General features: G+C 44.6%; 1 protein-coding gene across 1 annotated transcript in view; it reads right to left on the reverse strand.

Annotated features, from left to right (window-relative positions):
• The window catches only part of MYH7B (myosin heavy chain 7B), a 115,511-nt gene that overhangs the window by 65,615 nt on the left and 30,661 nt on the right, over positions 1–19,235 (reverse strand). The window contains exons 6-11 of the mRNA XM_086932358.1: positions 14,707–14,803; positions 11,107–11,130; positions 8,893–8,985; positions 7,566–7,629; positions 7,346–7,444; positions 3,777–3,880 (exon numbers count right to left, since the gene is read on the reverse strand). Coding sequence (XP_086788484.1) covers positions 3,777–3,880; positions 7,346–7,444; positions 7,566–7,629; positions 8,893–8,985; positions 11,107–11,130; positions 14,707–14,803 — 481 coding nt within the window. The remainder of the gene's footprint in view (positions 1–3,776; positions 3,881–7,345; positions 7,445–7,565; positions 7,630–8,892; positions 8,986–11,106; positions 11,131–14,706; positions 14,804–19,235) is intronic.

A 19,235-nucleotide genomic window follows, 5' to 3' on the forward strand; every position in this document is an offset into this window, starting at 1 on the left:
ATCCTCGAAAGATTGCACCCTGTCACCCATGAAACTGTTTTTCTGTAGGTAGAATACATCTGAGCAGTCTTGGGTGCCAATCCGTGCTCTACCAGCTGGGACAGGTTGTGTCTGCCAGGGACCACAGATCCTCCAGGAAGGGAGTCATGGCGCACTCTGCTGTGGGAGCTAGCTCCCTGAATTTCCCCATCTGGAAAGAAGAGAGTGTATCCACTCCATCATTTCTTATCCTTTGGATGTGTCTCACCCTCACCTCCAGGTTGTCTGTCAACTGTAGCATTTTGCCGCCTCTGTATGAATGGCATGAACTACAGCTTGGTTATCTGACCACAGCGTCATCTTCATGTTGGTAAGCCTTGCTCTCCATATTCTCAGCGCAACAATGTTTGAGAACAATTCTAGAAGTGAAATGTTTTTAGTTATCCCTGCAGCTGCCCAGTTAGGGGGCCACCTCTGTGCAAACCGTTGGCCTAGTACTGCTCCAACGCCTAAGCTGTATGCTGCATCTGTATACAGGGCAGTCTCCCTGTCCAAGACCCCCCCTTCCCTCCATATGAGTACGCCGTTTAAGTCTTGTAGGAGGGAAAGCCAGGTCTTTAAATCCTTTTTTGTCCCTGAGCTTAATCTGACATGGTGATGTTTCTTTTGCAGCTTTTTTGTTAATTGGGTCAGCCTTCTTGCAATTACCCTCCCCACATGGGATAACCCTTGCTGCAAAGTTCAGTTTACCTATCGGCTCTTGTAGCTCGCCAACAGTGAGTTTCTCCTTTCCTATTCGTGCTATGATCATGTCTCCTCGGAGTCCAGCTCAGTACCCAGGAATACAATTTTGGTGGCTGGCCTTACCGTTTCTTTTGTCTGTGGCCAAAGGCACACCTAACTCTGCCACTAGTTGCCAGAAGGTTTCAAGTAGGTCAATTTACTCTCCAGCCTACCCCCCCATGTTTGCCCACAAAAAGGAAGCCACCCAGGTAGTGAAGCTTGCCTCCCTCTGGGTATCTTTTATGTAGTCTCCATTATAGGAAGGTACAGAATTTTTCAATTACACACAAGATATAGAGCATCCTAGGGAAGCCCTTTTTCAAAGTACAGCTCCCCATCAAATTCAAACCTCAGGAGGTGGTAGCTTTCAGAGGGACTGGCAGGAGCCTAAATGCAGATTATATATTTGCCTTTGCCATCAAAGCCCCCTGCGCGGCTGTGCGTATCAAGTCAGTGGCATCTTCTACTGATGCCAACCCTACCGTGCAGTCCTCAGGGTTGATCCTATCATTAACTGATTCTCCCTCTGGAAATGGCAAATGGTGAATGAGCCTGTGATGTGCCTGCTCCTCCTTGGGTACCACTCCAAGTGGGGAGACCACCAAACCAGCTAGCCTCCCTAAACCTAGGATACCTTCTATCCTGTCCAACTCTCTTTTTCCAATATTTTCTTGCACACTATTTCTGGGTGGAGGAGCGATGAGCGCAGGTTCTTGGATTCGCCTGTCTTGACTTGCCCCATCACCTGAATTCTGAAACCTCTTTCAAGTCCTTCACATTATAATTGTGCATCTGCCATATTGTCATAGTGATTAGCTAGCAGCTCTGCCTTATTGCCATAGTGATTAGCTAGCAGCTCTGCCTTATTGTCATAGTGATTAGCTAGCATCCTTAGTCTGTGCATAATGATAGGGAAGTGTGCTAGCTGAAAGCCCCCCCCCCCCCATCCCATTCTTTGCATTCCCTGAGCTTCTTTTTTCTTGTCTTCTCTTTCTTTTCTGTTTATCTTTTGCTTCTTCCTAGGCTGTTCCTCTGTGCTTGTCGAAATGGAGACGCTGAGCGGGAAGGGTGGGAGTTATTCTTCTATTCCCTTGCTGTTGCCTTTGCCACTTGCTCAGATGTCAAATGCTGTCCACAGGCACTCTGTTTTTTATATTTCAGGCCAGGAGTAATAACCACCCCAGTGACACGGCCTGCAAACAACCAGATTGAGTCTCCTAAACTGGGAGCCGCATAAAACTAAACACCACCTTTGACCACCACAGCCTCAGTCCTACAATTGCACTTCATGACTAATGCCCAGGGGATGCTCTCACTTTAACTGTAATTAGCTTGCACAGTTCAAATTTACTACCTTGCCCTCATGGCCTCACCTTGCGTAGCTCACATGTTTGATAGCCGAATCAGGTTGCTGCGATCTGCAGCTGTCCTCTGCTGGCCCCCAGGGAATATGATGCTTTACCTGGCATAGGCGCCACTCTGGCTCCAAAGCTGTGTGCTGTAGGCTGTCCCTTTAAGGGGTGGGGGCGCGCCTCTGCCTAATCTCTTCTCTTGCCTGGCTGACAACAATGAAACCGGCTACTGCCACTCACCGCTATGGTTCTCCTCAAGGCCTTCCCCATGCTACCTGAACGTGGTAGCTATGGGCCCTCGGGATGTTAGTCAAAACAACGAAAGAGTGTGCCTTCTCAGGAGAAGAGCAAGCATGAAGAATCAAACTTGATTCTTTAGAAAGCCCTCACTCACCAACCTAGTTGGTGATATGCTTCATCATTGGGCCCCACCAGGAAGGCCGAATGCCCCCCTGGTGTGCTTCAACGCTAGAATTACTGCAGCGCAAGTTTGTGTTGTTTGAGTGACAAGTGAAAGTGATTGTGTGGTGGTTTAAAATGTCTAGATTGTGTCCATAAATAATTTTATTAGTTGGCCAATCAAACACAAATAAAAACAAAGTAAGGGATGTATGAGCTGGATAGATTAATCAGCTATATCTCACTGTGCTAGGCCAACATGTTTCTGCCTATATGATGCTAATAGCCAGGCATTCTTCAGGACCAAAGTGTAAACCTCAGCGGTATGGGCGCGCTAAGGGCCAACCTAACCTGAGGTTAAGAATGTGAAAAATTAAAATTATATTAACACATTGTTACATAGGAGTTCGTCATATTTGGAAGAACCAAAATATGTATGAGGTGTAATGATTAATCACACCATGGGTCTCGGAAGGGGGTGGTGGCAAGTAGGCACACCGCCGTCAAAGCCAAGCACCCGCTCAGTACCTCCTGCAACCCTTATTAACCGGGTGAACAGGTGAATGGGTGGAAGGATGGGTGACTGGGTGGATGAATGAGTAAGTGAAAGGATGGCTGGATAGATGAGTGTAAGGATGGATAGGGTGAAAGGGTGGATGGATGGATAATGGATGGATGAGTAAAAAGGTGGAAGGAAGGAAGGATGCATGATGGGTAGGTTTGTAAATGGTTGAATATGGACATGGATGGGCACACAGATGGAAGGACAGAATGAATGGTGAAAGACTGAATGATGGATGAAAATATGATTACACATTGTAAGCCCCATTACCTTTTGTTGCCTGCAAACTTTTTTTGTAGCTCAAAGTCCTGACTTTGGACATTAAAGCTTAGTGTTTTTAAGGCATCTCTTATATACCAGCAGATGAAATAACCCCTAATTTCAACAGACACAGTCATCTTTGTGTTAGTCAAAGAGTGGGTTTAGAAACATTCTTAATTCCTTAAGCCCTTTATTGTTAATTTAACAATTTCAAGAGGATGGGAGTTCGGACTTCTTGACTGTCTCTTTAAGAATTTCTTCCTCCATTAATGCCATCACAACCTACCAGAGGACATCACTTAAAAGCTTCTAGTTTATAGCTGAGAATGATCCTTCTCACTCCCTACACCTGATTTAGTGCTTTTCCATTGGACCCATTTGATGAACAAAGAAGCACAAGTCGCTTACAATCAGCATTATAGGAAAGGTAGAATACATACGTCTGTAGCCATGAGTTCCTCGCCATCATCCAGGTTGTCGACAGTGGTCACACCTTGTGAGCAGAAGTGATAGTCATAGGGGTTGGTAGACAATAGCAGCATGTCTGAAACACAAGAGTCGAATTAGAGACAGTTGACTTTTTTGAATCACGCACTTAGTGGATGTGGTGGCTATCTTTGACACACCCATGAAGTTACACACAAGAAAAGGTGGTGGGTCTTCAAAAGATGGCTAACTTTGAGCATGCATAGTGGCTTCTGGGCAGCAGAGTACATTGAGCAGGAAATATACAATAGCTAATAGGATGCCCTTTAAAATTTTCAAGAAGCACATGTGACAATAAAAGTAAATCAGGAGCTCCAATAGAACCAGATTTAAGGGAAAGGCCAGTCCTTAGGAACTGACGAAGTATACCGAGAATTATTAGTGCCGCTCATAAATAGACACCCTAAAATTTCAATTTTAAATGTTTTTGAAACATATTGAAAAAATGCATGCAGTGGTAGTTTGTATCCTGCTCGTGTTTTATGCTCTTTTAAAATCAAGATTCTTATTACCAAAACCTACACTTCACTAGAAGATAGGGCACACTGGAGAAAGGGGAAGAGGCTACCACAATGTCCAGTCATTTGGAAAGAGGACCAGAGACAAACTGTTCTTGGGAAATCAGGACATTTCTGAACAATATTATGGTTCTAGCAACTTTAAGGACTTGGGTGGAACCTGAATCATATCAGGCGGCCAGACATGTGACTGGCCTCACACTAATGCGATAGGCCTAGCACCAAGCACATACCTTTGGACTGTTATGCAAAAGTGCACATCATGTCTGTCATAGGTTTTGTCCTGGAGGGCGAACCTTCCAATACAAAATATTATGCTCAGACATAGGTTTAAAAACGTTTCCCACTCTGTATGTGTGCTGTACAGTACAGCATATATGCAAAGTCAGAAAGGTTTCGAGATAAGAAAGGTTATCTCCAACTTTGCCAGGATATGTAGATTTTGACACAAAGTCTGATCTCTGTATGTTAGCAGAAAAGGCTTTGTGTCAAGAACCATGGGTGGTTGCATGTGAAGGCATATGTACTACCCATTGAGACACCCACTTGCTGCAATGTAATGTACGCTAGTGCAAAGTGCTCATTTGTTTTACTTTCGGGCTTCTTTCCAGCACCAAACTTGTACACTCCAAATTTACAATTTGCACTAGTTTGCCTTACTTTTGGTGACTTTGCACTGGTGTAAAGTGCTGATATTTTATTGGCACCAATTATACAACAATGTGCAAATTCCAGTAGCACAAGAGCTGCCCATGAAAAGGCCCATGCGACCGCCCTGCAGAAAGGAAGTTGGTGTGCTTTGTGCAGCTGTAGATGAGGCACCCATGAGTGAAGTATCACCCAACTTCTTTGCCTTCCTCTGTCTCTGCCACAGCAGCAAGAGTGTGACATCTACCCAAAGTAGAGCCCTCTGCCAAAAGTGCAGGGAATCATTAGCAAAGAAGACAATGGGAAATTCAGTGCATATTGCAGAGTGCAATTCTTAGGTTCTGCGTGTTCTTTCCCTGATCGTTTTACCGTAGGGTGATCATATGGATCCATATCACTGGGATTCCATGTTTATTCCCTTGGGCGTTTGTTTTTTGAAACTATTGCAGTCTCGTACTCTAATCCAACTGGTTCAATCGAAGAGAACAAAGTTGTTAGCTTCCGGAGCAGGGCCGGCCTTAGGCATGTGCAAGCTGTGCACCTGCACAGGCCCGCCAAACCCCAGGGGCCGCCACGCCAATATAATATATATCCTTAATATAATAATCCTCTGAGGATGGATACATATTTGCGTGGCGGCCCCAGTGGCAGGGATTTGGCAGCCTTCGGCTCTGTTCCTCATCCAAACACCCTGACCCCCTTCCTGAGCTCCGGGGGGCTCCGCCCCGCCCGTGTCCCCTCTTCCGGGGCCCCCTACCTACGCTCCCTGCCCAGGGCCGCCATGAGCCTAGAGCCGCCCTTGTCCGGAGTGCAAACGTTTGTGAACTAAGGGCCAGCTGCATGAAGAAAACGTTTTGCGATTTCCTAATTGTGAATCCTTGCGATTCGCAATTAGGAAATTGCAAAATGGCATGCATGAAAGTGTGTTAAAAACTTTTTGCGATTCCTAGGGGATCGCAAATGACCTACCTCATGAATATTAATGAGGTAGGTCGTAATATGTGATCCCCTAGGAATCGCAAAAATCACAGGGATGGTGGCCTGCTGGGATCAGCAGACCATCATGTCTGTGATTGCTTTTAAATAAAGCCATCTTTTTTTTTTAAATGCAGCCCGTTTTCCTTAAAGGAAAACAGGATACATTTCTAAACAAAAATGAAAGGGACCATTGCCTGTCTTTCTAAAAGCTGTACCAAACATTTGCCAAGGGGTCCCTTGGGAACCCCTTCCCATTTGCGAATCGGTTACCACCTACTTAAAGTAGGTGGTAAAATGCAAATGTTTTGCAACAGCAATTCGGTCACAATACATTCCTACATACCGATGCGATTCAGTATTAGGAAGGAACACCCTAAACACGCCCCTTCCTTATAGCGAATTGCAAACCCATTTTGCGATTCAGTAACAGATTACCGAATCACAAAATAGAGTTTGCTGCATCTGAAAAGCATTTTTTGCGTTCGCCGTTTGCGAAGACAAAAATGCATGATGCTTGTACCCCTAAAACTCACAGCAAGAACGCGGTGTCCAGGGCTTTAAGTGGGCCGGGTCCTGCTAGTGCGCGGCACCGGCAGTTTTTAAAAGCAGGTGCAGAGACAGGTGCCTATCGGGCTCTCTATTTTTACCCTCACGGTGGAAAAAAATAAAAACCCTTAACTCTGCAATAGTACAACCCCTCACTGCCTTTGATGTAAATTTAAAGAGACTCGTTTTTCAGTTTTATAGAGCACAAACTTGGAGCGCTTTACATGAGCACCTGTTACATTACACTATGACATAATAATGTTTTGAATCAGAGGAAGTCAGGCTCGAACCTTCTTTCTCAGCTCGAAGGTCGGCTGCTCTAGCCTTTCACCACAACCTCGCCCACAAGACCGGGTAGCATTTTCAATATTATATACAACGAAGTGCTAGTTGTTGCTTATTTATCTTATTCAACTTACAACCATTGACAAAGCCAATAGTCTTGGCTTGTTGTAGGTGTAATGTTACTTGTTGTGTTATAATTATGGATGAATGGACAGAAGCAGCAAAATATCAGTACGGCAGCACACTTTGCTAAGCACAGAGTTTTAGCTTAAGTGTTTTAAGCCCCGCCCTTAATTACAGCAGCCACACCCCTGAGAGAGAAGCCCCAGTGTTTTCATCTCACTTAAAGCCCTGGTGGTGTTCCAGTGAGATGGGACCATTTGGTCACCCTAACACACCTGTTAATGTATATCACTCCTCAGGTGTTGGACACCATGCATTTAAGGTGCAGGTGCCCATTCCAGGAAGCATCACTTCCTGCCCGTAGCACACACATAGATCACAGCATTCCTGATACCTGTAACCAAACAGTCATATTGTTTCCTTACCCTGCAGCTCTGGCTTCTTCCCAGACAGGATCTGATAGTAGATATGATAGCTTCTCTCACCAGGTTGCTGGAAAATTACTCTGGACTTTTCCAGGAGGTCTAAATTGACAGGAAATGTTGTCAGTTTACATGTTTAAATAGGAATGTTGGACAACATCGTCCATTGGTATATATATAAATAGGTTGTAGAGAATAGTAAAATTAAATGAAATTCACTCACAGATATCAATATCTGCAGATGCCAGTTTCCCAGTTGGTCCAAAATGAATTCGGATGAATTTTCCCTGGAAAATAATGTAAAAGAAATTAAGATCGGTCTGTATTACATTTGACGCTCCAATGTTCTAAGAGGCCCACGACCAATGGCGTGTGGGCAGGTTCCAGAGAAGGTGCTATCACACATCAGGGGATTGGAGCACCCACTCACATTTCTGTTTTAGCCAGAAGATACAGCAGGTCGAGGATAAATAAGCTTCCATAGAACAATTCCCTGTTTTTCAAACCGGGGTAAATTTTGACTACAGAGGTCTTTTCTCCCTCTGCAGGTCACATGTCTGTATCCCAAGCCATGCTGGCTCAACTTCACATCCTTCATTCTTCTTGTAAGGTCACCCTGGTGGAGAACGAGCCATCCGCCAAATATTAAATCAGGCCCTCATCTTAAAGTTTCATTCCAATCTGTACAATACAATTCATAATGTCTCTGCTCACAGAACCCCTTGTGGATCACAAATTTGATTCCTATTTTCTAAATTCATAAAAGTTTAAAGTTTCTCTCAATGTTGTGTTATCTTTCACATTCTCACCTTTACATCATTTTAGCATCTTTAAAATGTTTGCCAAGTCTGTTGGGTAACAGAAAGTTACATAGTCTTTGTAGAGCACCCAGACTTGCTACGTTATGTGCCCATATATAAAGCAGCTAATATTATTATTATTATTATCAGAGTGTTTTATGCTGACAGTATACAGGTTTTAGCAAGACAAACCTCTCCAAGCACCCCTTTTTCTCACTGTGTAAATATATGTGGAATGACAGAACCCTCCCTCCCTCATGGCATCAGAGACAGCATTGGTTTTTGGACCTTAAATTAAACATGCGTGCCACATTATCTATGTGCCAAAGTCTTAAAATAGGTAGTCAGTGAGCTCCCAGCCAGGATGATGCAGGAAGAACAGAAGAAGGGCTGATGGCCATTTAAAGCAGGCCTTTTTTGGGCCCAGCTGTAAGAGAAAATAAGAAAACCCCTCATCACCTGCATGTTGCTGCTCTGAATAGAAAGTAGACAATGTGGGGGCACTGTTGAATTTGTCCTGGTGGCAGCAAATTACATCAGGACAACTTCAGTATATGTCATTGCGTCCATCCAGGATGCCGGGTTTGGCTCAATAATAGCTGCCGGATATTGGATCTGGCTGGACCCCCCTCATTTCCTGCACTACATTAGGCATTATTAACAGTCTGATGGGGCACACGTAAATCACTTATTCACTCAATACATCACTCGCAGCCACTAGTAGGTTTACACTCTGAGTTTGGTACTTACAAATCGCGAGGAGTTGTCATTCCTCAGGGTTTTTGCATTGCCAAAAGACTCCATTGCAGGATTAGCCTCTATAATTTGGTCTTCTAGGGTACCCTAGACAGTAAGAAGTAAAAAAGCAGAAACAATAAGGCTTCAGAATAGCAGGAGTAAAAGGGTGACAATTCCCTGAGGGTTGTGGAAGGGGAGGGGGCAGGATATACAACTCATTTGCAAACTGCTACCCCACTGCTCAGCAGGTGTCCTGTTCTGTGTGAATATGTAAAAGAGATGATGCCCATTACAGGTCCTAGAAAGTGCCTGCTGTTTCTAGTTTACCTAGGCAGAGCCTGGCCTCACTTTTGGACCTCCTTTGGATTTTCACTCCTCACTTATGTGAAAACCAACCTTCTCTTCTGGTCTGCCATGTCAAAGTTGGACCATATAACTGACAAATTAGCACCACAAGGCAGCACATAGGGCCAATTCACTTAACCGTTTTGTGGTCTCAAGACCAGTGAATCGCGAAATCACAGGCTTTGTGCACGCAAAACTTCAAGTCACAATGCGCCAAAGGTGCTTAGTGAATCAGGAATATCTTTCCAATCTCATACAGAATACTTTGCAATTTTTTGCGAATTGTAAGGTACCAGAGTCCTGAGGGGAGTCTTCCTGCTGCTTTGGAGTTGCAAATCAATTGCTTTAGAATTCCACTGCCAAGGGATTGACCTGTCTAAGCAGGTGGCACAGATTCACAAACTGGGAGGTGCCAGTGATGGGCAGCTTCCAGTGTATATATCACACTGTGTGCATCAGGGGAGCAGGCAGGGGACTGTTTAAGGGAAAGGGGCGGATATAAAATAACGCAACCTAAGGCTAGGATACACGGTTGAGCCCTCAACTTGTATAGCTTTGCTAGGTCTCACCATGTCGCTACAGTTTGGGGAAAGGTGTGCACATTTGTATATTAAATAATACTCAGCATGTGAATGCCTGAAGAATCAAGGTATTGACGATTAAAAGATACAGCTCAGAATTGATTGTGCACCCAACAAAGTATTTGCTTTCTTAAGAAAATTAATTTTGTGCTCGCGAAACATAGGGCTTAAAGTGATTTCACATATCTGTATGCATTCACACTTAATGGCTATTGCAGCTGGGTTTTTGAATACCCAAATAATCTGCTTTTTTTCTGCATTAAAAAATATTTGTGAATTTTAAAACTGTATGAAGTGATTGCAATGAAAGCTGCTTCTGCTGTATCCCAAGCATACCAAACAAAATGCTCTGGACCGACCCTGATCTGACTGATCACACGCATGGGAGAGTTGGATGAGAGAGTAACAGAAAGCAATCCACACCATTTATTTTTGATCACCTACGTAAAAGTTATCCTGCCACAGAATTTGTACAAAGCATTGATGCTTTGTACACTGACATGGGACTGGGCTCTTAGTTCGGCTTTAGGTAGTTTTGTGCGCTAAACAGCCACGGCCTGTGGAGGGAGTTTCGGTGGGGCGGAGAGGCAGGGCTGGGGAGGGGCAGGGTGGGAGGTGCTAAAAACTGGAGTATGGATAATTGAAGGTAAGTAAACAATTTAATTAAATTAATAAAACGAATTTTGCAGCGCGCCCTGCATCGCTTTTTGCGCAAGGGGCTTGTAAATCTGCCCCTGGGTGTTTACACTGTAACCCCTCAGTAATGCCCCCTTGACGAAAAATCACGCATATTAGTAAAGACCACTTTTTGCACTTCAAAAGGGAAACCTTTCTAGGGCAAAATGCCTATTGCAGTAGAACGTAACTACCAATGTGTTGCTTTTCACTGCATTACGTACTTTGCGTATCTTTGCAACAGTGCAAAGAGTTGGTAAATCTGGGCAGAATATTTCCCAATCTGACATAGTAGAACCCATGGAGATAATTCTCTGCAGGAAAGCCCTCTCCTCTGGTATGTCTCCTGTGTCCCATGTGGTCAGTCCAGCCCAGGTTACCCTGTAGACCAATTGATCACTCCTTCTGAGAGGGTAAGAGTCATAGGCTACAAGATACTCCTGGCAGCTTTCACAAGCAATGTAAATTGAACAATGAAATTGCAGACACATTTTTGGAAGCAAGTTGCTTTATCTTTCTTGCTTCCCATTCTTGCATCATTTTAGCCAGCGCTTGGGATTTCCCACTCTTTTACACAGCATGCACCTGGTAAATGGACTTCCTCGAGTGTACGTGTAATACTCACCCCAGTTCTTGTAGCTGGAGCTTGCTGAAATAGGAAAAACATAGACATGTGCTTAGTGTGAATCCATCCATCTTGGTTAAAAGACAGTTCCACACACCACTCTCCACCTTCACCACTAAAGAGACAGCAGTCCCACTGCTGCAGAGTTAAGAACGCACTCAGCAAAATGTCATCTGGGTCGAGGTATCAAAGGGAAATAAAATCACCCAAAAATATATTATAGACATTAGACACAGGTCCGGAAGAAAGTCACGGGAAAGGCCCCAACTGTTAATTCATGAACACGGCAAGGAAAAAATGACAAGAACAAAAATATTTTCCAAACAGCTTTGGGGACACTCCCAACTTTAGAGGAAGATTGAAGTTCTGTTCAGCAGCCAGCTTTTGTCGTGTGTTGGAGATTCACTGGAGAATCTTAGCCTTGAGTCAGACCTCTTTGTTCCACAGGGTGTGCATTCTGACGACTGTTCTGTGGTTGTTAGCAGTTGTCTCCTTGAGACTTTTTAAAGGCCATTTTGTACAGTTTAAGGTAGCTCCACTTACTAAAATGTACAAGCCTTGGTCTATTTGTGCTGTGCTACTCTCATTTTAAGGGAGGGTGCAAGGAGACTGATTCAGATTATGCTCCCCTCCCCTCCCCCCCCCGGAGGAAATTAACCCCTCGATTTAGAAAAACAGAGCCATGGAATGAACGGCCATATTAGAGGCGTAGCATGTTCAGAATACAATAAAATGGCTCTAAAATTTGGCACTTCTTTCTTTGGGAAACCAACCTGGCATTGCCTGCTGCCCGAAGGCTTGTCGTCTGGTGTTCTCTGACCCATACAAATAAAACACGAGCTACCTTAGTTCGTAATCTCTCTATTCTTGAAAAGTTGCTTCTGAAGACCTCTAACTCTGCTTTTAAGTCGACTCCACAGATGATGAATGTCTGGCTCATAGGACAATCACACAATTTCTCTCACACTATTGCAAAAGGCAGCTAGGATTGGATCGGGCACAAATCGATTGTCTCTAACGAGTGACTGACGAGCCCTAACATCCTTTTTAGAGGCACTCGCCATATTGGAGGTGCACAGACTTTGTTTAGGGACAATTTGTAAGCACTTAACAAAGTCTCCACAGGAAGCTGTTGACATGTGACTAAATATGAAGTTTACTGAATCCTCCTGGTGTGGAGGTAACGTGGAATCTCAGGGGAGAGGTCCAGGTGTGTCCACTAATGCAATGTGTGCAAAGTGCTCACCAGATGTTTTGGACAAGGTGTACATCCACAATAGTGAACATGTCCCAGTGCCTCTGTAGCGTCTCCCTGGGAAACGACCTTAACAACGCGGTCAAAACACCGCTATACATTTACATTGTTGCTTTTACAACGCAAGTCGTTACCACGACTTGCACTGGAGGGCGCTCTAGACTAAGGAATAGTGTGATGTTGTAACATCATACATCCGTATCCCTGCATGCACACCACTTGACTCAAAGCACTGCTAAAGTAGACCAATCCATCTCCACCTTCGAATAACCAAGTGTGTGGTCCAAGAGATCTGTCCCAGGACTAAGAAAGATCAAGTGCCCCCCCACAAAGATGCGACCTCACCTGGCCTTGCAGGCATACCTCTGAAGCTGGAAGTATCAACCAAAGAGCGTAGAGGTAGAAAGGGCTGCCAGGAATCCGGGAGATTTCCCAATGAGTTAATGGCTCCAAAAGGCCTAGAAGCCTGGAGAGGAGCCAGTCACATGTAAACCTCATTTATGACTGACTCATCCCCAGCCCTACCTGCCATTCAGAGGTCCTGGCTTACTAGGAATTCAATGGTATTCCCAACAGGCCAATCCACCTCTAATCAATAAAGAAAACACTTTCAATTACAAAATAAACATCACAGAAAAACAATAACAAAATAAGCGGAGGTTGTAAAATTCAAACAGAAAACGTCCACAATGATAAAGAAGTAGAGGGTGGATCACGAAAGAGATGCAAAGGAAAATGAGAAATAAAGAACATTACATGTGTGATGTAATATAGGGAATATGGCTCTGAAGGGATGGAGAATAGGATTCAAGACGGAACACTTTGGGGCATATTTAAAAGGAAGTGGCTGAGCACGCCGTTAACCTCCATGACTTAATGCCGCGCTCTGCCACTTCTAAAACGCAGGGCTGCATCATATTTAAAAGAATACAATGCAACTTTGCATTTCCCTCTGTGCTGGTGCTAATTTAGCTGTCTAGCTCCAACGCAGGCACCCTTGCACCATAGTTCAAGGGCACCTGCGTTGAGGGGAATGATTGTTTATGTGCAGGAAGGTGTCTCTTCCTGCACATAAGCAATCTGAAATAGTGTTTTGAAACTTCTATGTGTGCTTAAGCCCGATTTTTCTAAAGATTGAATGTTACGGTTTCTATGTGTAGTGTATGTACATGTTTGTCTTATTCTGTGTCTCCAAGTATGCCTGTGTGCTAAATGTTTGACTTTACAACAAATGCCTTTTCCACGCCTGCCTTTACCACATATCCATTACCAAGCATATGACTTTACCACGCATATGCCTTTACCATGCAAGGTAAGTATAGGTTATGGTAAGTTTGGCGGGAGTAATTTCAAAGCTCCTGCTAAGCCAGAGCAAACACTAAGTCCACTCCCAGTGGGCAGGAACATGAAAAATGCTTCTGCCTGCTGGAAACTGAGGGCCTCATTTATGAAGGCCTTGCACCACTGATACGTCACTTTTTCCCATTTTAAAAGTGACACACTGGCGGCGCAAGATCTTCATAAATAAGGCCCTGAGTTTTCATCTGCTTCCCTGCCTGCACTGAAGCAGACAGGGAAACAGATGAAAATGTTGTTCCTGTGCACAGGGAACAACATTTTTAGCTGGTCCCTAGGGGTGGGAGCAATGCCAGCTCCCGCTGGAGAAGTGGAGAGGGCTACGGCAGCGGGGCATTCGCTCCCAACAATGTTGGCTCCAGGGGGCCCACCATTTATTGGCTGGGCCCTGGTGGATCAGTCGCCCGGGATCGATATTGGCCAGGGGGGGTTGGGGGCTGTTTATACGAGTGAAATCTGAGCCTACCTATAACGTCCCTGTAACCTTTGTTTTTTTAGTGAAAAGAAATATATATATATATATCCCTAAATATGCTAACCTTGCATGGTAAAGGCATGCACATGGTAAAGACATATGCTTGGCAAATACATGCACAGTAAATGATGTGTGGTAAAGGCGTTGTGTGGTACACACGGTAAAGGCTGTTTGCCCTGTGTGCTTATCTGTGTGCGCCTCCTGTATGTATCTGTAGCTCTATGTGAATATGCGTATCTTAGTGTTCATTTCTGTATGTGCTCCTATGACTGTTTCTGTGAATGTGAATATTTCTATGGGGCATGGCTGTGTGCTTGGATGAGTGATAAACATAGTTCCAGACAAAAACGAGCCTTCGTATAAGATTATATTTTTAAATTAAAATGGGGTTTTTCTAGGAAGTATGACGTAAACACAGAAGGGAAATAGATGGAAACATAAGTTCATAAAAGTTAATGAGAAAAGCAAAAAACAAAAGTTATATGAGCACCACGCCAGCGAAGGTTCAGCTTACGCCTTTTTTCCCCACGCCTTCGCCCAGAGAGGCCACTACGGCAAAGTACTGAATGACACGTTTCGTGTTCACAGTTTTGCCAGCACCAGATTCTCCGCTTATTGAGTGACATAAATATGGACACAAAAAACAGGATGAAAATATCAAGAAGCGGCACACACAGCATGAAAGCACTTCCTGGAAAGAAGAACAGGTGGTGAGGGATCAAATTATCATCAATAATCAGCCACAGTCATCTGCCTCCCAGCGTAGGCAGGGTAGCTGGAACCCAGTGCTTTAAGTAGGCCAGTACTGTCTGGTACTGAGTACCGGTACTTTTTTATTTTGCGAGGGAGAGTACCGGCACTTCTCAAGAGAAATATAATACGTTTATTTAGAGAGTACTGGCACTTCTCCGAAACAAACAGGTACTGTGGTACAGAGTACCTGCATTTCTATTTTTCTAATTCAAGCACTCCTGGAACCAGTGTGGTGTCTAATGAGGGCAGTCGGGTTCAGTGATTCTGCTCAGCCACAGAAGAAGTCCTCACTAGAAATGTGGAATTTGGTGTTAATGAACTAATGGCCGGATGTAAACTGGTAGAAAATAATGGTCGCAGTTTGCGACTAGTATAGAAATTAGTGACCCTACCTATGTAACTATTAGGTTGATTGGCAAAATTCTGAATTGGATTGAGTCATAATCCGACTTACTGAATTAATATTCATTAGGTACATGGATGGTGTCCTGCAAGGGTCGGCTGACCACCATGTATGACTGTGATTGTGTTTAAATAAAGTTTTTTGTTTTTTTTTAAAAACAGCCCATTTTCCGTAAAGGGAGCAGGGCTGCTTTTAAAAAAATGTTTTATTTTTTTTTAACGTTTTTCTGAGAGTTGGCAGTGGTTGCCTGGACCACTGACTACACCTATGGAATCTTTCTCAACAGTTCCCTAAGGCGAGGGGGGGTGGGCAAAGGAAACCCCTTCCCTTTTGCAAATGTGTTTCCACTCCAACTTGGGAGCTGGTTACTATTCAGTGACTTGCAACAGAATTCCGGTTGCATGCCTTTGATACATATAGCACGACTATGCCATTTGGAACAGACGCCTACAACACGCCCCTTTCAAATTGTTTACAATCGTATTCCCATTTTTGGAATTGATAATAGTTCACTGACTCCTACAATGGGGTTCCTACATTAGAACAGCCTATTTTGCAGCTGCACGCGCCCCTGTTTTGAAAATCGGAGGACTTGCATCACAAAATAGGTCACTCCATCTGGCCCTATACCAAAAATCCGAAGCACCTCTTCTGTGGATTTGGCCATACATGATTCACAATAACTGGTTGACGATGTGTTCTAGTGCCTCAATTACTGACTTGGATTCAGCAATAAGGCTGCATTCTTGACACTTGTGACAAAAAGTAATGTGATTTGGGGATAAAGTCTTCATTTCTGTGTGTCTGAAAATGTAAATATTTGAAACCCTACTGTGCAGTATGGGGTCCAGTGGCGTCCTATTGAAACATCTCCTCTCTCCTAACCTCCTAGTCACAGTAATCTGGTCTCAACAAAGCCTCAGGCACAGTATTGCGTGCTGCACAGCACCACCTGTTCTAGTACTCTTGCCAATATACAAACATTTTCTGTAAAACACTGTGGGCCCTACTTACGAAGCCCTGCATCACATTTACGCCGTTGCCGCATCACTTTTTGTGACGCTGCAGCGGCGTAATGAATGCGCCATGTGGCACCATATTTACGAATTGACGCATCTAGGCAGATGCTTCACTTCGTAAACCCCTGCGCTACATTATACCTGCGTCGGGTATAATGTATGAAGGGCGGGGGTTCCCCCGCATCAAAGCCTCATAGAGGTGGCACTTTGAAATCTATAAGATTTCAGTGTGCCACTTCTAGGACGCCATTGTGTCAAAACCTTATGCCTGCCTCATGGCAGGTGTAAGGTTGACGCAGGCCCTTTCACATGGGGCTTGGCCCATGTGAAAGGACACATAGCTGGAGTTGCGTCTGTTTTCAGATGCACCCCAGCAATGCGCTACTTTTTTACATACAGATATGTCAGTAATACTGTCGTATCTGTAACTCCTTGCGACATATGCACCATACTGTAAATACAGCTTATCAATGGTGTCACAAGGAGGGCGCACCAAGAAGTGTCACATCGCTGCTTTGCCGCAGCAATGCAACACTTCCCATAAATAAGGCCCTGTATTGCTCCATTTGCAAATGGAATCTAAATCTGGCTCTGCTATAGCCTTGCTGTCCTCCAACATCCAGCACCCTGCAAGCTGTTAGCCTTGATGGCAGTCAATGCTGCAGCTCCAGAGGCAGACAGAATCGTAATGCTTCTGGGAAAAAAAGTTTGGGTTAAAAAATTAAAGTTTTCAGGGACTTGGACGAGATCACAGTGATTTGCTCATTAGATAAAGAGCAACAACATTTTGTGATTGGTGCAAATTCCAATTAAGTTGTGGTTGTCACTCCGGGCTCATGCGTCCAGGCAGCCCTTTCTGTCGCTAGAGGGACCAGTTTCTATTTAACAGTGACATCAGTTCCAAAGCCACTGCCCGCCCCTGTAAACGCGCAAGATTACAAAAAGCAGGGTTTATTTTTGAGCCCTTCCCTGAAGCTCCAGGAAAACTGCCAGACGTGTGAAGCCCTCACTCCCTACCTTACCTAATTAGGATATGGCTTGGGAGGGCATGTCTCCAGCACCTGACAGGGGGTGACAGGCACTCTAGAGCTCTTTATTTAGCTTCCTGGGCACTGTTGATAATGGAAATTAACCACTCCGACCCAATCGTGCTTTCCTATCGCCTCTGGAAGGAGAGAGGGCTCGGCTACAGCTGCAAGGATTTACTTTCTAGGCCTCCTTAATAACTCCTCTACCTCAGGCAGTTACAGACACCTCTCACTTTAGAGTGTACCCTTCATATATTCGACCCCCCCCACACACTTTTAACTCAGTGTCTCAGAGCCAATGATATCGTAGATCTAGAAAGCCTTCTGCCCCTCCAACTTCTTGCCTTTCTTCACTTCCACCTTTTGAATAATGAAAAGCTTCCCCTGGATACTAAACACTCTCTCCTCTTTGCCTTCTATGTCCTCTTTCCCCCTACTCTGCCTAGCGTCAATCTCTGAGAATTGAACAATGCCTCCATAATAATTCATAACCTTTCTAATCTCTATGGATTTAAACAGTACGCGGGGGCATATGTTCTGCCCTGCCCCATCGAAATAGAGTTAATCACTCCAGAGTGATATGTTCTATCATATTCATCACACCCGATTACTTCACAATGATCAATTCTGCCCTCTTCATTACAACCAATACTGTCCTTTCCCATCACATTAAACAAGCCGGTCCTTCTCAGAATTAATTACTGCACATTGAGTGGTTCGTTTTCCTCCATTACAATGAATCACTGCGCCTTATTCTGCCAGGTTCTCTTTTATCGGGGAACACATTGTCTTATTTTTTTATGTCCTATCATAACCAATCGGTGCTCCTTGGTTTGTCCTGTCCTATTCAATCACAATCAATGAACACGTTCCCAATTGTTCCTCCCTCAAAAATGCCCTAATGCAGTTTATTTTTTGATCTCCACCCAGAGTGATTTAAGTTTCTTTCTTCTCTTTTAAATGTATTAGTTTTCCTCCTTCTTTTTACTTTCCTAATACTTCATTGTTCTCATCCGCAGCAATTCACGCAGAAGCTGTCTACAAACCTTCTTCTAATTAGTGTACCTTGTCCAAATGTGGCAGAATCTTACAGGACACGACTTCTTCGCACCCAAGAGTACCACCGCAGATAATGAGTGATGCTGAATGAAAAGCCTGCATGGAAAGAATCCCTACAGGCCTTGTCTGGGGCCAATCCGAAGAAGTGGACAGGTTGGTGGAAGCACAATAATACGGTCTGTTTACGTCAGTGCTTTTGGAATGCCAATGTGTCTGAGGTAGAGTCAGTCACCTGCCTTTCTGGCTTTGTTTACATGTCATATTTAGGGGCCGCTTGCGATGACGGTCAAAAAGGCTCCGAATGGGATTCGAAATCTCAGAATCCAATTTGGTATCTATGTTTCCGACCGAATTGTACACATTTCCAACCAACTTATTACGATCCCCGGAAACCGTGGGCTGGTCCATGTTGGTTCCAGAGGGCCTTCAGACAGCCAAGTCTTTCGGAGCCGAATCGTATACCTATATGGACACGGTTTCCAAGTGAGCGATTACGTTGACCGATTCGGACAGCTGCTCCGATTCGGTCTGCCCGACACAAAACGGCTGTCTGAATTGGACTTTGGGGGCCCTGTGCAGGCCCCCTTCACCTGGAGGCCTCTGGTTGGGGCCCGTGGGGGTGCCCAAGGGACCCCTCTTTCCAACCATGCACAATGTGGCAGGCACCATGGGGTGCCCACCACAGGGTGCAAGGTTTTCCCCAACCCCCCTTTTATCAATGGGAGCCTGTGTTCTCGTTCAGAACACAGGCTCCCATTGAAGTCAATGCGAGACCGGCCGA

The sequence above is a fragment of the Lissotriton vulgaris genome, chromosome 7, assembly GCF_964263255.1.
Source record: "Lissotriton vulgaris chromosome 7, aLisVul1.2, whole genome shotgun sequence".
NCBI lineage: Eukaryota > Metazoa > Chordata > Amphibia > Caudata > Salamandridae > Lissotriton > Lissotriton vulgaris.